We start from the raw sequence: 20,487 nt of genomic DNA on the forward strand, positions 1-20,487 counted from the left end.
ATAGAAATCAGCCATCTATGAACTGTGAGCCTTTGACTAAGGTTTTGTTATTACTTGTTCTAGTAGCTTTTCTAGCAAGATGGAGGAAAAGGATGAGATAGCGCTTTACATTCCTTCTAGCTCTAAAATTCTGTGGGTTCTGTGATCATATGTCTTATTTCCTTTTTTTTTTGACTCCCTGTGGTGCCTGATATTTTTTGTTCATCTTACTCTTTTTACACATTTGAATCAAAGTCTCCTTGGCAGAGTATTATCAGTTCACTGACAATATGTAGCAGTATACTATTTTGTGTAAATGGGACCAAATGAATAGCTAGTAGAAAGTTTTTCTTTTTACGATTGTAAACCTGCTGAATTTGTTGAATAACATCTGATAGTTGACATTTTCATCTTTACGTGTCATCATTTTAATCTTTAGCAAGTTCATTGATATTAACAAACTTTTAATCTCTTTATAATCACAAATGAAATGCAGGAGAAATCACTTACCTTGTTGCTTTCTTGATTCCTTCCTTGTTTACAGGATGGATGAGATAATCTGTGCTTTGCTTAGATGAATTTTTTTTCAAATGGTAACTTTTCTATGTTGACATATTCCCTATCATAATATATACATATATATATTCTCTCTACACAGTCTTCATATAACTGCATTGTTTTTGAGATCAAGTTTAATATCTAACCACCATTGAATCCATTCCATACTCAAGATTTTCAGATTTTAGTTAGTTTTAATTTGAAGGATTTGGGTGGTGTTTCTACCAAGTGTATGATAATCAAGGTCAATGATAACCTGGACTATCTGCATCTCTTTTTTTAATGACCTTGTACGTATACGTGTCCTGAAGTCTTCACATTGTGAAGTCACTTACCTTGTGATATGTAAATTATTTTTTCAGTCAAATATATGTAAATCTTTACTTTGCAATTGCACTCTGAGGAAAGGGTTTAATTTGAGAAATAACACAGCCCTTATTTTCTCTTCTTCTGAAAGCAACATTTGCATGGCTTTCATATGGTATAAATGTTTGCATAGAAAATTTATTTTTTTATTTTACATCTGCATGATTTACAGCCTTTATTGTCAGTGATTCAAAGCTTATCTGCAGGATATTTAAAATGCTTAAAAACTACTATTTTTATATTTTCAGCTAATTAGGAAATGTTTTTTTTTTTTTTTAATGCACAAACACCATCTGTATCAAGTCAGATAGACTTGAGGGGAAATTGTTACACTAGAGGATTTTTATTAAAGGAATGAGCCTAAAATTGGACAGATATATCGGGAGTGGTGAAAGGGACAGAGACAACCCCTTCGTCTGGCTAGATCTTTTGAATCTTGTATCAATTAAATTATCAGCTACTGCAGTGAGATTATCTTTAATATCCATCCTATTCAAGATTTTAGAGGCGCTCATGATAAATTTATGCAATATGGTTTATCTTCTATGTTGTAACACTGATATTACATCAAAAAGCTAAATAGATTAGTTTGTCACATTTTTACTCTTGACATTTTGGGGTTCTAGTTCAGATAATTAACTCTTTCTTTCCTCTTTTACATACCTTCAAATTAAGTAATATTACTTAAGTATGACAGTGTATGGGAAAATATATTCACATTCCTTTATTTGGTAGTTCACTTGGTATGTTATTTGCTAAATATATCTTATGTATGTAGTATTTGAAATATGATAGATACATCAATAAAATGTTTACCATAATCGTTAGCTTTGCCCCAATGATCCTTAAAGTTATATTATTAATTTTTTTCTTCTGCCTCAGTGTCTGCATACATAGCATGGTGCTTATATCCCTAAGGTGCTATACGTAGAGACTGAAGAGAAACGAGCTGCATGAGAACAAACCAGTTCACTGAGAAATGCTGATTACCTCCTCAGAATTAAGAAGTCAAACGGAACAGCTGATACCATGTAATGAAGTAGGTCATTTATAACAGACTAGCTTTAACTAATATAAGTAGGCCATTTCATTAAGAAAAACAAAACAAAATGGCAGACTGGGTAGCTCAGTACATAAAAATTGGAAATATATCCTCTGTAGAGTCTCTCTTTCCTCTTAAGTTTTCTCTGATGGTTTTATTTCATTTAAAAATATATATTAGAAGTAATTGTTTTAAGTCTGATTAAAGATAATGGCGTAAGTCTGAAAAAACTTTTACATTTGGGTACAGGTATTCTTGTCTTAGTGAATAGCCAGATTTTAGACTGATTTTCTGAACTAGTTTGACCCCAGAACTTAGCCCCCCAATACAATGTTTTATAGATAACTGGTGAATTCTGAGAAAAAGTAATATTGTTGTTTTTTATACTTTCAATTGAAAATAATTGTGTATAGACAATGTAGAGTGATACATAGTGATATATTTTGGTAACTTCAGTCCAAGTCCATATTCAACTACTTACTATGTACGTCCTTGGGCAAGTTATTTAACTTTTGAAAAGCTTCGTTTTTCTGTCTCTAATGTATGGAAAATAGAATTGAACCCTTAAGCTTATAGTAAAGATTAAATAAGGCAATCCACTTGAGCATTTATTGAAGTGATTGCTTCATGGTAATCATGAACAATGCTACCGTGTTTCCCCAAAAATAAGACCTAGCCGGGCAATCAGCTCTAATGCGTCTTTTGGAGCAACAATTAATATAAGACCCGGTCTTATTTTACTATAAGATAAGACAGGGTATAACATAAAATAATATAATATAATATAATATAATATAATATAATATAATATAATATAATATAATATAATACAAGGTCTTACATTAATTTTTGCTTCAAAAGACACATTAGAGCTGATTATCTGGCTAGGTCTTATTTTCGGGGAAACACAGTAGCTATTACTATGTGCATTTTAAAATGTAAACTCAGTATGAACATACAAATCAAAGAAAACTTAGCATATTATTTTTAATCATTAGTAGAAAACACAGTAAATTGATACAGGATGCAAGTGTAATTTAGAGTGAAGATAAGTGACATGGTTGAGAAAAAAGCAGGGACCCCACGTCATCGAGTCAGGTTTGTTAGACTTCCATAAGGGGGAATAGAAGTGCCAGAGAGAAGCAGCAAGACCTTAGTAACTGAACACCTACCAGGTGACTGAGGTCAAGTTTAGAAATGAAAATGGTGAATCCCGAGAACTAGGTTAGAAAGAAAAGTCATTTGAGTGACAGAATTATGCTTATTTTCTACAGATGCAGGATTCTGAAAATGTGATTCCCGAGTTTATGAGAAAGGCAGTCAAGGAAGGAAGAACTAAAGATATGGATTGAGGTTTCAAGCGAGGCATAGTTTAGCCAGGGCTATGGGTGTTGTGAGAGACATTTTAAGGATGAATGTGGTAATATATATGAAACACTCTCTGTTCCTTGGAAGAAAGGGTCTATAAAAACATAACGTATTGCTGATTCACAGGATGAATGAGGAAGGTTGAAAGATTTTCAGACATAAAGAAAGGGCATATTCACAATCCAGTGAGAAGAAAAGGATATTGAAAATGGAAGGTCGGCGTCCAGGAAAGAAAAAAGTAAAGCTCCTTTTAAGAACACACACACACACACACACACACACACACACACACACACACACACACAGAGTTTTAAACAGGACTATCTTCATTTTGAATTATTCTGTAAACTAATGGATTCTTTTTTAAAAAGGTGTTTTTATTTCCAAGATAGCTGCACTTAGAGTGGAGAGTAAGTGCTTGAAGTTCAAATGAATACAGTGGTCTGAAGAGCAGAGAGTGAACTTGGAATAAATGTCTAAGGAAACAATGTTATACAAAAAAAAAAGTGCAATAGAAACACTAAAGTAGGTATTTGAATAAAAATTATTTTGCCAAGTACTTCAGGGAAATGTTTTGAAGGATGGAATTTTTAAAAACCTTCCCTAAGAAGGTCTGCAGAAAGTGCATGGAGAGGAGGGCGTGCAAGAGGATTTATGGCCATTTTTAGATAAACGAAACGTGTTAGAGGAAATTAGAGTGTGTCCCCCAGAGGGTGTCATGTGGAGCTGCTGATTAATATTCCAAACTCATAATTGACGCGAAGGTGGCTACCAGGGAACTTTGCCAATAGATGCCTTTGACACATATCAAGGGTTCAAATTACAAGCACTACTGAATGAAAATGTGTTACTGTTGGACGTTTCCTCTCTGTTCATGTCCTAAATCTGGAGGTAGTACTGATCTCTGATTAATTCGGCAACCAAATGATGTTTCTACTGAAAAGGATTGTCTGTCACCTGGAATTTTATTGTTATCTGGAACGGGGATTCTAAGAATGAATGTCTTGTGACTTGAGGAAGGGGCTTTTGGAACAGATTTAGGAAATGCTCATGCACGGTTTTACCATAAATTGAAATCACGTGCTCTGTTATGTGTCTGGCATATGCTTGGAAAGATAACAACAGATGTTTTTCTTTGCAACTACTGTGGCCATGGAAATCACATGAAAGGCGCAATGTAATGCCCTTGACTTTGGAATGTTATCAGGTTCTTTTATTACACCAATCGATCACATATTTCAGTGCAAATAAGGAAAGGTAAACCTCGTGCTGTCTCATTAGTATTTTCAGGTACTTGCAGAGAGGGACTAATGTTGAGTTTGTAGACTTCTCGTTTGTCTCTCTCATTCACTTGCCGTCTACTTTGAAGATAAATACAGCACCGGTTTTTCCACACTCCCCTCCACCAGCACCAAACTGATCCCAGCTACCATCCACCTCTCCCTGGATTGCTGTAGTTGTCTCTGCAGCACCTCCCCTCCCTTCAGTCTACTCTTAACCTGGCCATGGGGCCTCTTTGTAAAATGTAAGTTTGACCCCATCCCTCCTCCCCTCAAGCCTTCCCATGGCTTCGGGCTCACTCAGTTAAAGCCAGGTCCTAGAGCAGGTTGAAAGTCCGTCCCTACAGAATGGAAAGAATGTATCCCGATCGTCTCTCTCACATTGTCTCCTCTTACATGCCTTTTGGCTCACTTCAGCCTGGCTACATTCGTCATCTCCTTGCTGCTCTTCCATCTTTCCAACACCCTTCTTCTTCAGCTTCTTTACTCTTGCTTGTCTTTCTTTCTGGACATTTCTTCCCAAGCCCTCTTCATCACTTACTATCTCACCTGATTGGCTCAAACTGAGGACATACCTGACCATGCTATTTAGCATGGCTACCACACTGGAGCCTGGCTGCTCCGAAATGACCTTCTTTCCCTTCTCTGTATTATCTTATCCAGACAGGTAATAGCACTCACCACCACCTGACATATGGTACCACTTGTTTCATTTTTCTGTTTATTTTCTGTCTCTCACTACTTGAGTGGCAAACTCCGGGTAAACTGGGATTTTTGTCTGTATTGTTTACTTTTGAATCACAGTGCCTGAAACAGTTTGTATCCCTTAGAGATGTTTTAAAAATTGGTTTGGAATGTATAAATGAAGGATGTTCCATCGTGAAGTTTGCTAGTGTAAAACTTGATAAAATGCATTGTTATCTTGAAGTTATAAAACAGTGAGGAGAGTTGTCCGGTTATGTCTAGGGAGTAGTGAGAGTGGGAGGTTAGAGAAAAGGATGAAATTAAGACAGTGAAAAGCCCATGAAAGTGCACACACAAAAAATGAAACTGTGATCTGATTTGCTTGAAAACGTAAGACACTTCTTTTTAGAGTTAAGAATAGCATGTATTTGCTGAGCTTAACTAATCTTTTGGCAAATTAGAAAATAAAGTTCCCCAACTTGAAACTTATTCTAAAACCAGATGTTTAAAATTTTTTATGAAAATGGAATTGGCTTTCTCTTTAAATTGAAATCTTACGAGGGAAGAAATTAAACAGTTATTTAGCCTACTTCTAACACTTAAGTATTTGGGGATATATATTTAAAATGTTCACGTCCTTACATAACTTAACCAAAACTATAGTTAAGCATTGGTTTCTAAATAAAATTTAATATTCAAGCTAGAGTCATTAAATTTTTTTTATCTGTATTTATAAGTTAACCAAACCTTGTCTATTTATTTTTGTCAATAGATGTCAGTGGTTGACCATATTAGTGAAATTATTGCAGCTGTACCTGTTTTATTCCATTGTTAAAAGGTTAGGCTTTAAAGGAACGTATCATTTCTTAAATGGTCCTTTTTACTATTTCACCTTGAGAAGTAACATATAGTTATGGCACAATAGAGTTGACAATAGGAAATGTTAGTAAATTCCCTAATTAATTGAGACTCTTGAAATATGTAAGAACTCTAGAAAGCATTCACAAAACTAAAATGTCTTTTTAAAATGCTTGCTTTGTTTATATAGATTTATGTATATTCCTCCAAGAAGCATTTTCAATGTATAAGAGAAATAGCTCACATATATAGGGTTTTATTCACATTCATGTCTGCCACGAAGATTTTTATTGATGTTTCAAGCAACTTCCTTAAAAACAAATCCAGAAACACTGTCCAAGGTGGTTTGCAAATAAAGTTTTATTTTTAAAAAAAACATTATAAGCAGTTTCATGGTAATTGGGTACTCATCATTTTATATCTGTTAAACAGGCTGTGAACATTGCATATGACATAAAATAGCCTTGTTGTAATATCTGCAATGTGGTACAATTGTTTCTCCATCTCCTTTTCTACTATTTAGTATTTCTTCCCTTAATATGTCTCTTTCCTTAAATATATCTTCTTGAGTTAGAAATGATGTGAGAAATAATAAATAATACTGGATGGCATAATAATTTTTAAAATCCTGGTAACAGTTCTCCAGAATTTTTAAGAAGGTTAAACCATGCTTATCTCTTCTTTGGTCAGTGGGAAATGTACAAACCCCTGATCTATTTCAAATTTTCTTAATTATTTTTTTTCCTGCTAGAAAATTGTCATTACTATGTTGAACAAAATAGTGAGGCAATATTTTGATAAGGATTTCATTGAATAGAACTAAAATGTATGCCATCAGTTAATGGTAATTCAAGATGTTTTTATTATGCTTCTACTAGCACAGGAACATATCATGTGTTCTTTTTACCTATGGTTATCTGTTGCCATGTAGAGAAGTTCTTTGCTTTTATTCTTATGTATAAAATAATTGTGTGTGTGTGTGTGTGTGTGTGTGTTAAATAAGCTCATTGAGTGAAAGGAAATAGAAGCCATGGATTGGAAGAAAATATTAGCAATATTCAATCTGATGAAAGCTGGGCATGCAGAACATATAAGGAACACTTACAAATCAAGAAAAACATGTTCCTCCCCTTTTGAAAAATATGGGCAAAAGAGTTAAGTCACCACATGTTTATAACAGAGCATATCTAAATGGCTCATCATATGAAAAGATGACCTTCAATATTAATCATTAGCGGAGTAAAAATTAAAACCACTATACACACAATATAATGTCTAAGATTACATAAAAAGGCAATACCACGTGTAGGCAAGTCTGTAAAGGCACAGTATTCCTTACACAGCTCTGATGGGAGTGTAAGTTGTTACAGCCATTTTGGAAAATTGTTTGGAAGTGTCTTTTAAAGGTGAACGTATGCAAAACCTGTGACCTGGTAATTCCAAGAGTGTTCCATACATGTGTACCAAAAGATACTTAATGTCATTAGCAACAATTTTTTTTTTTTTTTGTAAAGACCTTACATGAGGAACAGCCCAAACACCCACTTGTGATAGAGAAGATAAATTAAGTGTGGAATATTCAGTACTCTACAGCAACTGAAAGAGAATGAATATGGCTACATGCCCCAACATGGTTTCATCTCCTAAACACCGAGCCAAAAGAAACTAGGCACAAAAGAATACAATTTATTTTTATTTATGTAAGTTCAAAAATACTCAAAACTCTTCTATGGAGATAGAAACAACACCTTTAGGAGGATAATAAGGGGTCATGAAGGAGGCCTCTAGAAAGATGGGTGGTTTTACACAGAAATGCGCACTTGGTAAAATACTTGTGATTTCTGTACTTTATATGCTACACACCAATAAAATATTCCCTTGAAAATTGAACTAAATAGTCTTCTCATAATTGTTAACAGAGTAATACTGGTTATCACTTTCTTTCTATCACTTCATTAAAACACTTTACTATTCCAGATTAAGGATTTTTTTGAGACTCTTCACAAGGTATATAGATGCTTTTCCTCATTCACTTATTTACATTTTTCTCATAATGTGTGGGTGAAAGGATTGGACTCTGGTGTTGCGGTAGAAGTGAAATCATTATAATTAAGATCCTGCACTAAGTCAAGTCATTTAAAGCATACAACTTTGTTCTGAAATTCCTTGAAGTTATGGCCAGAAGAGACATACAATGAAATACAGAGTTGTTTAGTTTTGTCTTGCTTTGTTTTTGCCTGATAGAAGAAGGATATCAGAAGAAACAACAAAGGTTTTGCTGGCTTTTATGTGTGGGAATCTTATATGTGTTTTTTACTTTTTCTTTTAAATACAGGCATGCCTTGAAGATACTGTGGGTTTGGTTTCAGACCACTGCAATACAGTGATTATTGTCCTAAAGTGAGTCACGGGAATTTTTTTGGTTTCCTGGCGCAAAAATAAAGGTATGTTTTTATGATACTGTAGTCTATTAAGTGTGCAATAGCATTATGTGTAAAAATATGTACATACTTTAATTTAAAAATACCTCATTGCTAAAATACACTGACCACAATCTCAGCCTTCAGTGAGTCTCAATCTTTCGCTGGTAGAGGGTCTTGCCTCCATGCTGATGGCTGCTAACTGATCAGGGTGGTGGTTGCTGAAGGTTGGGTGGCTGTGGCAATTTCTTAAAATAAGACAGCAATGAAGTTTGTCACATCAATGACTCTTCCTTTGACAAATGATTTCTCTGTAGCATACAAGGCTGTTTGATAGCATGTTACCTACAGTAGAACTTCTTTCAAAATAGAAGCCAATCCTCTTCTGCTTTTTCCACTAAATTTACGTGATATTCCAAATCCTTTGTTGTCATTTCAACAATTTTCACAGTGTCTTCACCAGGCGTAGATTCCATGTGAAGAAACCACTTTGTTCATCCATCAGAATCAACTCCTCATCCATTGTAAATTTAGCATGAGATTGCAGCATTTCAGTCCCATCTTCAGGCTCCACTTCTGTTTCTAGTTCTCTTGCTGTTTCTACCACATCTGCAGTTACTTCGTCCACTGAATTCTTGAACCCCTTAGAATCACCCGTGAAGGTTGGGAATCAACTTCTTAATTCCTGTCAATGTTGATATTTTGACCTGTTGCCATGAATCATGAAGGTTGTTAATGTCATCGAGATTGACGAATACTTTCCAGAAGGTTTTCAATTGACTTTGCCCAGATCCCTGAAAGGAATCACTATCTATGGCAGCTATACCCTAACAAAATGTAGTTCTTAAATAAGAAGACTTGAAAGTCGAATGGCTCCTCGATCCATGGACAGCAGAATGGCTGTTGTGTGAGCAGGGACGAAAACCACCTCCATCAGAGCTCTTGGGTCACCAGGTGCATTGTCAATGAGCAGTCAGATTTTGAAAGGCACTTGTTTTGTTTTTCTGAGCAGTAGGTCTCAACAGTGAGCTTAAAATATTCAGCAAACAATGTAAACAGATGTGTTGTCATGTCCTTCCGATATAAGGCTGTTTCATCCACACTGAAAATCTGTTGTTTACTGTGGCCACCTTCATGAATTACCTTAGCTGGAGCTTCTGGGTAACTCGCTGTGGCAGCTCCTCCCTCAGCACTTCCTGCTTCACTTGCACTTTATGTTATGGAGAAAACTTTTTCCCTTAAACCTCACAAACCAACCTCTGCCAGCTTCCAACCTTTCTTCTACAGCCTCTTCACCTCTCTTGGCCTTCATAGAACTGAAGAAAGTTTGGGCCTTGCTCTCGATTAGGCTTTAGCTTAAGGGAATGTTGTGACTGCTTTGATCTTCTATCCAGACCATTAAAACTTGCTCTGTATCAGCAATAAGGCTCTTTCACTTTCTTATCATTCCTGTGTTCACCGTAGTAACACTTTAAGTTTCCTTCAAGAACTCTCCTTTGCATTCACAACTTGGCTAATAATATGTCATTTACATAAGAACATGACCTTCCAAGAGAGGGTGGGCTACAGTACAGATGATGAAGAATTGCATTTTAAAATGAGAAGTAGCAGTGTATCTTTCTTGGGGACACTAAAGAAGGATAAGTGCATTGGTAGACATTGAAAGACTTTAGAAGGAAATAAAATCATATTTTAAGTTACCATAGAAATTATGCCTTAATTGTCCAAAATACGAGAACACCATTAGTTTTTAACCAAATTGGCAGATGATGCCCTTATTTTTTTTCTTTGTCTTCAACCTTCTCCCTGTCCCGTCTTGGACAGGTGCTTAGTATGGGCTTCATCCTGGATAGACCCAGACAGGTGCCTCTGTTCTCTATCCTCCCTACCCCACCCTCCCGCCCAAGCTGATGGAAGTCTCCAGTCCTTCTGTCTCCACTTGTCACGGTCTTCGCCTCAGTATTTCAAGGTGAAATCAGGTAGCGCATCATCTTGTATTAATATGAATAGAAGACGGGGGTGAGTGCCTTCAACCTCCCTCCATGAAAGATTTTTATGTAGCCTGAGGCATCCGTGGGCTGTAATTATGCCTTTATTGTGAATTCCTTATGGAGACTACTTGAGGGTAGTTTTAGAACTGACGAAACAAAGAAACAAGGGAGGGATATCGAGTGGCTATTTTAAGAGCATCTCAACTTTGAAATGTTGACTGAGTCTCTTCTCTCTCTAGTTTACGAAATGGTGGGTTGTTCTGCTTGGATCACGAGGCTGAACCTACTGAAATCACTGATTTTGTAAACTTGGCATTACATGCTTCTAATAAAAATGTGGACTCACACTTTGCAGAGAACATAATACAGTGTGTCTCTCCCACAACATTCGGGAGTCTTTATTGCCTGTTTCCATATAAGGAACATTTTATTAGTAAAATTTGTAATAATATACCCACACAGCTGGCCTCTGAAAGTTATTATGTAATTAGGATAAAAAAATTAGTATAATTTGTGAACCATAGAGTGCTCTAAAGTGTATAGCATCACTGTAGGTGATTAAATACATTTAGATGATGGGTTTCCATTGAAGACTCCAGCATGGTTCTCCTGTGTGACTTTTAGAGTGTTCTAATTCACAGTTTCACTCTTTGTTTACTAGTGACTATTGAGGATATAACAGAATGGGGTGTAAATTCCCAAATCCCAGCCTGCACACTCTCTGTTTGATGTGATATGTGCATTATCATAAAACAAAAAGAATATAAAAATTTTAAAAAAGACCAAGAATTCCATGTGGTCTACTTTACAGCTGCCATCTAACTAAAAATCCCAAATACAGATGCTAATTGGACTTTTAATGAATTATTAAAATAAAAGTAATGAATATTCAGATAATTTGCAATCAATGGACCAGTAAACTGTTGTTGAGAGAATTTCTAAATCCTAAGTGGATAATAATGGGAAAGCTTAAAAATATGTCAAAGTATTTCACGATTCTTTTTACTTTAGTACTAACTCTAAAAAGAAATTAATAAGTTTGTATATTTCTTTGTGTGTGAGTGTGTGCGAGAGAGAGAGAAGGAGATGGTTCTGGGGTGAGTCTCTAGTCAAAAAATGAATGCCTTAAGTTATTTGAAATTTATTATGGTAGCTCAGGTTTTGCATACTCTTATCATTTTATAGACTTTTATAGCCAAAGAGATATTTATCTCCTTATATGGTTTTTCTAGGTATAGTGATTAATGTTTTAGAAATCAAACAGAGTGGGAGTCGTGAGGGATGAGATTAGGGTGAGGTCAGTGAAGTGCTCTCAGGTGTAAAATTTAAGGGTGGACCAAAAAATATCTCCATAATAAAGATAAGTTATATTTCAATGCAATATTTTAAAAAAATCAATGCACAATCCAAATGATGGACAAAAGGTCATAGTTTAAATAAAGACAGGGTCAGTATTACTGATTTTTACTTTTGCCTCAGACTCTCACGTGGCTGGATACAACATCAGTATATTGATAATTTTCTGGCCTCTAAAGCTGTAAATTCCTAATTTATCTCTTCTAAATTGGGTCCAGAAGTCAATAATTGGAGCACTCTTTTATTATCAGAACTGATAAAATATTTTAATATATTCTTCAATTGTCTGTTTTGTTTTTCAAAAATTCTGTAAATATTATCTCGGTGAGTTTTGTAAATGGGCCATTGAATAATTTGATTTCATTCATATATCATTTCCTTAACCAGAAGCACCCTGCAATCCAGCGTGGAAACAGTCAGGGGATCTTAAATTGAATAACATAGTTGGGTGAGCCTCTCTAATACTGGGCATGGACTGGGTGCCATGGAGATGCCCACTGCGTAAGCTGGCCAGCCGTCTGCGGTTGGCCCGCACCATGTCCCTATGCCATGGGACCTGGGCATCTATGTGGTGCTGGGAGTCCTGCCGACCCAGACTCCACCGCTCCGGCTGTCTGAAATCCCCATCTCCCTGTAAGGATCTTCTGCCTCGAATGTCATCAGAATTTGGGACAAGAGTCTCTCATGTGCTCAGCACGTGTTTGGCATTTCTGGGATTTCTTTCTATTCTGGGAGAATCTTTCCATCTTTTTGGCAGCCCTTAAAATCACACTCTTTTTCTCTCTCTCTTCTTAGAACTTCTAGATTAATCTTTCAAGAAATAAAAGATCTTTCCCAGGGAAAGGAACTTTGTTGCCTTCAAGCAGTCTCAGCTGGAAGAATTATAAAGGGCTTTTCTTTTTAGAGGAAAAAAATGTAGGTAGAATAAACATTATCTTGCTGAACGTATCCAGTAGTTTAGGAATGTGTATTGGATTTTATTGATGCTAGCATATATTTGCGGCTTAATAGATCTCACTTTTACTGTGCACTTCTCTCTTCAAATATATGAATAAGCAGGCTTCTTTACATAAATTGATATCTTTTTTCCTACATATGCATGGAACTTTGAAGATACAAATTTTACTGAATAAAGATGTAATTTCCAATTTTTTAAAAAGATTATTGCTTTATTATCTGATAAGTGCAAAATAACATGGGCACAGTTTTCCTTTTTGCTAAAGCATATACTGAGCCCACCACACAATTTGGCCCAGGAAGAACTGACAAAGTACATGGTTCTCTATGTACACACAATGTCGATACAATAACTTGCTACAATACATATGTATTTTGAGCTGTTGGCTCTATTTATGTCTCCCTTTAGTAGACGTATCTCCTTGAATGCTTACTAAGAAAATGGATAATTTATCTTTACATCCTCCATTTTCCTGCATGATTCCAGCTTAGAGATGTTTTCAACAGATATTTGTTGAATGAATTAGTGGAATTCAATGAATTCTACATGATTCCATTTGTAAAATGTATATGTCCATATATGAGCTACATAAAATATAAAATTTCTAGAAATTGTCTAAAACACTATGTGCTTATATATTCATATATTACATACTTTGCAACATATTTTATATAGATTTATATATTTTATAAAGTAATACAGCATATATCATATAAAATTATATGTATCATATAAAATATATGTCATGTTCTATTCTTATGGTGTAGTTAGATGTCAAATTATAAAATTTAATTTCCCCTTACATTACTTGGCTATATATTTTCCAAGAAATATTGAGAAACAAAAAATGTAGGACTTCAATACCACGTGATAAATAAAAAATAAACTCGTATTATACTAATGCTATTAGTCAGGGTTCTCCAGAGAAACAGAAGCAACAGGATAGATACATAAATAGATGGATAGATGATGGATAGTTGGGTGGATAGATATAAATACAGATGTATGGATATAAATATAGAAAAAAATATTTATTTTAAAAAATTCACTCAGGTCAGTTTGTGTTGATGTGTTCTGCCACTTAAGGCAGAAAACCTAATTGCTACCTTCAGGGTGGGATGATTTTTTTTTTTTTAAATCACAAGGTAAACAGCATTATTTGTTCTTCCTGGAGCTGTCAATTGAACAATGCCAGGAATTAATTCAAGAAACGTTCTTTTATTCCAAGAAACCCTCTTTTTGGTGTTACTCCAGATGTTAGTAACAGGAGGTGTATTTACTCACGACAGAAGAGAACAGGCTAGAGGACTATTGAGGGATTTCTCATCACCTGCTTTAGAACTGAATTGTGAACTCTTTAAAGATAAATGTTTTTATTTATCTTTACTTTTATTTATTTCTGGGCAAATGCTTGGCACATAAGAATTTCACGGTAAACTCTTGAGCAAATGAGCTATGGACAAATAAATCAGTATTTTTTTTTCTTTTCCATCCTCAGGAGATTTGTAAAGGAATAGTACGAGTGTCTATGAATTGAACTTTGCTGTGTGTGCAGAATCATACCAAGCATTGACTGAAGAGATTTATCCAGAACATGTAGAAATTGAAAGATTATTTCTTTTTTTCAGGCATCTATGATGATACGCTACATCTCATTTTCTCCTGCTGTGACTTGTCTGTAGAACTAAATGACAGCAGGCATGACCCGTCTCCCTTTTTTTTCTAATCAGCTCAAATAACCAAATAGAACAAATGGCAAGAGAAAAATAGCATCCATTGCTTAACCTCTGGTAATAGTTTTCAAAGAAAAGAAAGTCTTCCAACGTGTACTTTGGCATGGTATAACAGTAACCTTTCAAAATGCCCTTTTTCTTTGCATTGGCCTTCTGCAGTGCATCAAAAAGTAAATTTGAATTAATGACATGTAATGGCTAGTTGACAATTGGACAATGGCAGCACTGCCATTAAGTGACCTAACTCTAGTTTTATAAGCAGTAGCATTTACTTGTAGATGATGATGGACAAGTCGTATAATTAGCGTGAGCTTTTCCAAGTATAACTATAAAGAGATTGTAACTGAAAATAGTCTATTTCTCAAACACCTTTGCTGCGTTTCAGACTTTCGTAGTATTTCTCATCACCTAGTAGTAAACTTTAGCATATAAATCGGACATTTCTCAAACTTAAGTGTTAATTGATGAGATTGGATGGTAAAGAATAGGAAGGGAAACTGCATATAAAATATATTTTGCACAGTATAATTTGTCTTACTTAAAATCGTCATGTGATTAAAACAAATTCACCAACTACAACTGAATGTATGTGAGGCAAATCTTCTAATTTTTAGACTTAGTTAATTTTTAGACAATTTTTTGTGAAGTCCATCAACTGGTCATTTTTTTTTTTTTAAGTGAAGACATGCAGAAGAGCAGGTCGTTTCTTATTTCCAGGTATGCTTCTCTCTTCAGCCATTAAGCGTGGATTTTCTTTCCAGCTTTATAGAGATATAATTGACATATGCAGTTGTGTAAGTTAAAGGTGTACAATGTGATGACTTGATATACCGAGGATGCCAAAAACATGTATACACATTTTAAGAGATGTTAACACTTTGGTCAACGTTGCTCAAGCAGTAGTTCGCCATTATCGGAAGTGTCTGGATGCTGATGGGAACCACTCTGAGCACCTCTTGTCATTGCAGAAGTCAAACATGACTTGGATTCATCTTTTGTTATCGATATATATATATATTAATACAGTTTTTTCCTTTCTTAAAATGTGTATGTGTTTTCTTGGCACCCTCTGTATGTACATGTTGCGCCATGATCACCATCATGAGGTCAGTTTACAGTTCAGCACCGTACATAGTTACCATTCTGTGTGTGGAGTCTTCAACATGGAATGCACGCATAGGAGGAGCCCTAAAGAGCATCCAAGGAGAGAATATTAGAACTTCAATTTATCGTTAGTTTTACTTAAAAATGGAGACATCCACAAAGGTTTCATATAAAAATAATACAGATTGAAGCTGGTGGCCTCAGTTTGTGCAAAGTGAAATTTAAAGCTATATTACTTATTATTTTTACTATTTCATTTCAACAAAACTGATTTTCACAAAATGGACAAGTTGTTTAAAAAGATTCCTGCCAAGAAACTGCAGATGGGAGATAATTGCCAGAGCTGTCATCTCAGTTTCTTTCCAGGCATATATTGGGTGGGTCAGTAAAAGCCAAAGCATTCTAATCTAATTGTACTATTGCATGGTACCTGACATTTATTTTTAAAAATAATCATATTTTATTAGGCTTTTTTTGGGTAAATATGACTCCCCCCTCCCCCACAGTAAGTGAGAAAGAAATTCATACCACTGAGGGAGCATTTTGAAGATAGATATTTGGAAATACTTTGTTGCAAATATTTCACCCATAAAAACTCTCATTGCTAATCACATAAAAAAGATTTAGAAACCATTTTCTAACCAGTTCACAAGAATAACTCACTCAAGGAATAGAGAAATATAACATAAAGCCAAATTTCAACAAAATCTTAGCCTAATTACATATGGATTGAAAAATCTGTGTCATGATTATTACTGTGGTCAGTGGTACATTTCTTCTATTTGTATGTAAGGGATTTCAAGGTATTTTATTAAGCTAAAATGATATTGTCAACTCCTAAACCCAAGTCCCAAAATATACTCAGGGAAAATCAAACAACCAAAACTTTAGGTGGCTATAATAAATATTCTGAGGCATTTTCAGAAACAAAGTTTCTGTACACTTAACCAGTAAATGATTTATTCAAGTATTTGAGTCATTTTTGAAGAATTATATTTTGGTTATATTTTTAAAAGTGTGCAATTTATTAGCTCAATCATATGTCAATATAATGTGAAATAAGTATATATACTGAGAGTGCATGCTCAATTTATTTTTTCTTTTTCCTCATATGAATGAGTATTCAGAAAAGTCTGGAGACCACCAGAAACAACCTCCATAAAGAGATACTTAATTATACAGCTCTGGGAATGAAGATTTCTTTTTCCTTTTCTGCAACATATTTTGTAATTCACCCACCTTTAACCTCTGGTTTTATTCTCCTCTATTCTTTAAAAATCACCGTCTTTTCTTTCTATTTCCTTCCTGGATTATTCCTTCCATCCGTGTCAGAAATGCCTCATTGTCATTTGGGTTTGAAAAATGTTCTAATACTCTTTCATCTGCTTCTCCAGTTGGAGACTACAACTAGTCAGGGAGCACATAATTGGCAAGTCCCTCAGGCAACGAGACAAACATAGCTTACCTGCAGGTCACTGGAACAGGTCCCTCGGTGTCCATTCCCCGGGAAGATCTAGTTGAACTATTTTTTCCTTCTTCACCTTCTGTGAAGGCAGCTCCAGTTGATTTTCTCCCCCTCATCAGGTAAGCTCTCCATTAGTAAATGACGCTAAGTCGCAGAAATGTATCAGACTCCATCCTCTTAGGTAATTGCAGCAGATACACCGAGAGACTAGGGATATGTCAAAATCTCTCACTCTGGAGATAAGAGGAAGTTGGTCTGTCTGGTCGTGAGAGGTTTGCTTGCAGCTTGACTCGTAAAAACTTTGTATTTTTAAAAATAAGTGTTGCCAACAGATTTTACTGAGAAGAGCTTGGTCATTACATTTTGCTAGTTAATTTATAGTTTAAAAGGTTTATACAGAAGAAGTATGAATTGAGATAAAGCTCATGAATTAAAAGTAACTGGGTGAACTAAATATCTTTACACACACGTACACGCACATCCACACATGCACACATACAAACACACTGAACTAACTAACTTGAATGAGAAAAAAAGAAATAGTAGAAAAGGAAGGAATACCTCCTTTGTCTTTTCCCCCCCTCTCATGTGACAATACAGAGATACAGATATTGGAGGGCAGCTTCTGCCTGGAAATCCAAGACATACACGGGAGGTTACCAGCCTCACAGATGGAAAGGCCTGAAATGACTGGGACGCCATCGGGATTGTGCTCCATAAAAAAGTCACCACCAACAGGAATAGAAAAACACAATTGAAGTCTTAGGAGACAATTAAGGGATGTCAGTTGAAAAGACGCTAGATTAATTATGCTGAACATTTTCCTTCCCTGTGGGGTTGGGGGAGGAACTTTTAGAAGCTCTCCACATGTGCTGTCCCTCTAAAGGGGTGGCTAGGTCTCTGCCATGTCTTAGCTATGCTGAAAAACTGCATGAAAATAAAAATGCAGGCAATCATTTGACCGCTTAATTTTTATGGTGTTTAACTTTGTTCTGCAGTTGTAAAAAAAAACAAACAAATCCATGTTCTCATGGAATGGTTTTGTATTTATATGATTGATTGCGGTCATGCGCTCACAGGTTTCTATTAGCATATTTCCATAAACATTTAGTGCAAAATTTATTTCCATGTGGAATACCTGGACGTCATCAAAATGCCAAAGAAGTATGTCCCGTTCACCTTGCAAGGCATTAGACAATGGCCACTGCCAGAGGTAAGATTCTGTCCCCCAGATTGTGTGTGTCAAAAGATTTTGACACAGGAAGTCCAAAGGTCTGATCTCATAAAGTAATCTCCCTCTTCCTGTCTTTTTCATTCAGCTCCCAAACTTAACAAAAATATGTTTTGATTGCTGGCAGTTTATTACATCCAGAAGGAAACTTGCCTTACTTTTTAGAGGTGAAAAAAATCTGAAAGCCCAGAAAACTCAAAATAGCACTTACCTTTAAGATAAGTAAAATATATTCAAATTTAAAGCATAGTTACCCTTTTGATCAGTAATTTATGGTCTGTAAAACATGTGGTACTGCTTAGAAAAAAGATGCCACGTAAAAAAACAACTGTAGCTACGAGACATGTGGTGCAAAAATTATAACTTAGTTTTAAATGTCTTTTAATGCCAATTTAACCATTTGAAGAAAAAAAATCCATGATATTTTCCCTATAAAATTTTCCGAATCAACTAGAAAGTTTCCCCCCCCCCTTAATAACACTGCCCAGAATTTCAATAAAATTACTTTAAATCAGCGTACTGGTTCACATAAAGACAGGAGAATCAATTAGAACATTTAAGTATTATTTTCTGACCACAATCCCTCATGTCATCAAAATAAATAAATCCAAATATAAAATCATTTCCTAATTTGTTGTGTCCTGAGTGTTTAAAACATTATTAGTGGACAAGAAAGGCAGGTTAGCGTAGAGGGAACAGGGCTGTATTTAGACATGTGCTTATTTTTATTTTCTAGCCTAAGAAATTGTGCCAAGAAATCATTTTCCTCTGAAGCACCGTCTCAGATTCAGGGAGGAAAGAAGGTACTTAGCTGAGGTAAGGGGGATTTGGGGAGATAATAGCTAGGTTCTGTTCAAACAGCAACTCCGCTGATACAGATATCAATTGTAGGAAGCATCGCAAGCAAACCCCGGGACTATGGAGGGGGAGAAGGCATAGAACTATGCATAGAAGTTATGGCAGCCACACTCATGCCCAAGTCCAGAGTCCTCTTCTGTTAAAATGATTTATCATCAGCTGAGCGTTTATTGAATAAAATGTGCACGTACATCTGTAATGTGCTCAGAGTTCAGGAGGCCTGGATGAGGCCGAAGGGTAATAAGAGCCATCATGTCCCCTCGGCTGTGGAATTGCCCCAGTGAGCACACGCTCTTTCATTGGAGTTCAGCCAAGTGATGGGTAAAGCTGCTCTGACATTTCCAGAGAACGTGTCATTGTCTGGAGAGTAGAATTCTCCTGCCTTAAAGATATAATTGGTCTCGGTTTGGATTGTAAAATCTATTGCTTTCTTTTCTTTTTTGTTAAGGAAAATGCATGTAATTCAAATGTGAACCAGATTTTATTCTTTGGGGGAAATTTTTGGCTACATTTACAAATCAAATCAACAGTATTTGAGTCCAGGTTGGTATAAGTTCCACAGAGAGTGTCTGATGACTGGCAGCTATTGTTATTATTGAAATTGGGGGAATGCTTAAGAAAAGTCTGTGAGGGTCACTGGGAATGTATGAAGAAAGAAACATAGGGAAGAAATGCAGTGGAGCCTGCTGGAAGCCAGTCTTCTCGGTAGCAGCTCTTGGTAACGGTGGGCATCTTTTCCTAACGTAAGGTTTTCTAACTGCAGTGTTAGATAAACAGAATTGAATGTGTACCTCTTCACAAGATCTCATGGGGTTTGTATTCCTCCTTCAGCAATGAGCCTTGCTGCCCTTTGTGAGGAAGGCGTCTCTAATTAGCGAGTATGGCTCAGGGCTCAGATCACTCAACGGCTCCTGCCTTCTTCAGTTTTTCCCTGTATATCTAATTTATTTCCATGTATGATTATTCTGTTCAAGTTCTGGGGGCTGTTTAGGATTTTCTTGAAACTGACATTTACCTTTTATTTGGATTTGCCGATGGAAAAACAAAGTCAAGTGACCTGTCTTTTGTAAATAGTCTCAATGTTTTTGGAATACAGCCAATGATTCATTTTTTTACATCAAGTTATGGCATCAGATTGGATGGCATACCTTGCCATCCAATAAAATGCAAATGAAGTAACCACATATCATTCAAGTTAGGTGGAGGACGTAGGTAAAGCACTTAGTAATGAAGATC

General features: G+C 35.7%; 1 protein-coding gene across 1 annotated transcript in view; it reads right to left on the reverse strand.

The window, feature by feature from the left end:
• The window catches only part of RGS21 (regulator of G protein signaling 21), a gene marked incomplete at both ends in the record, with an annotated part of 44,530 nt that extends 39,342 nt beyond the window's left edge, over nucleotides 1–5,188 (reverse strand). The window contains one exon of the mRNA XM_081039179.1: nucleotides 5,006–5,188. Within this exon, the coding sequence (XP_080895305.1) occupies nucleotides 5,006–5,188 (183 nt within the window). The remainder of the gene's footprint in view (nucleotides 1–5,005) is intronic.
• Between the last annotated feature and the right edge of the window lie 15,299 nt (nucleotides 5,189–20,487).

Source organism: Rhinolophus hipposideros, assembly GCF_964194185.1.
Source record: "Rhinolophus hipposideros genome assembly, chromosome: 26".
Classification (NCBI taxonomy): domain Eukaryota; kingdom Metazoa; phylum Chordata; class Mammalia; order Chiroptera; family Rhinolophidae; genus Rhinolophus; species Rhinolophus hipposideros.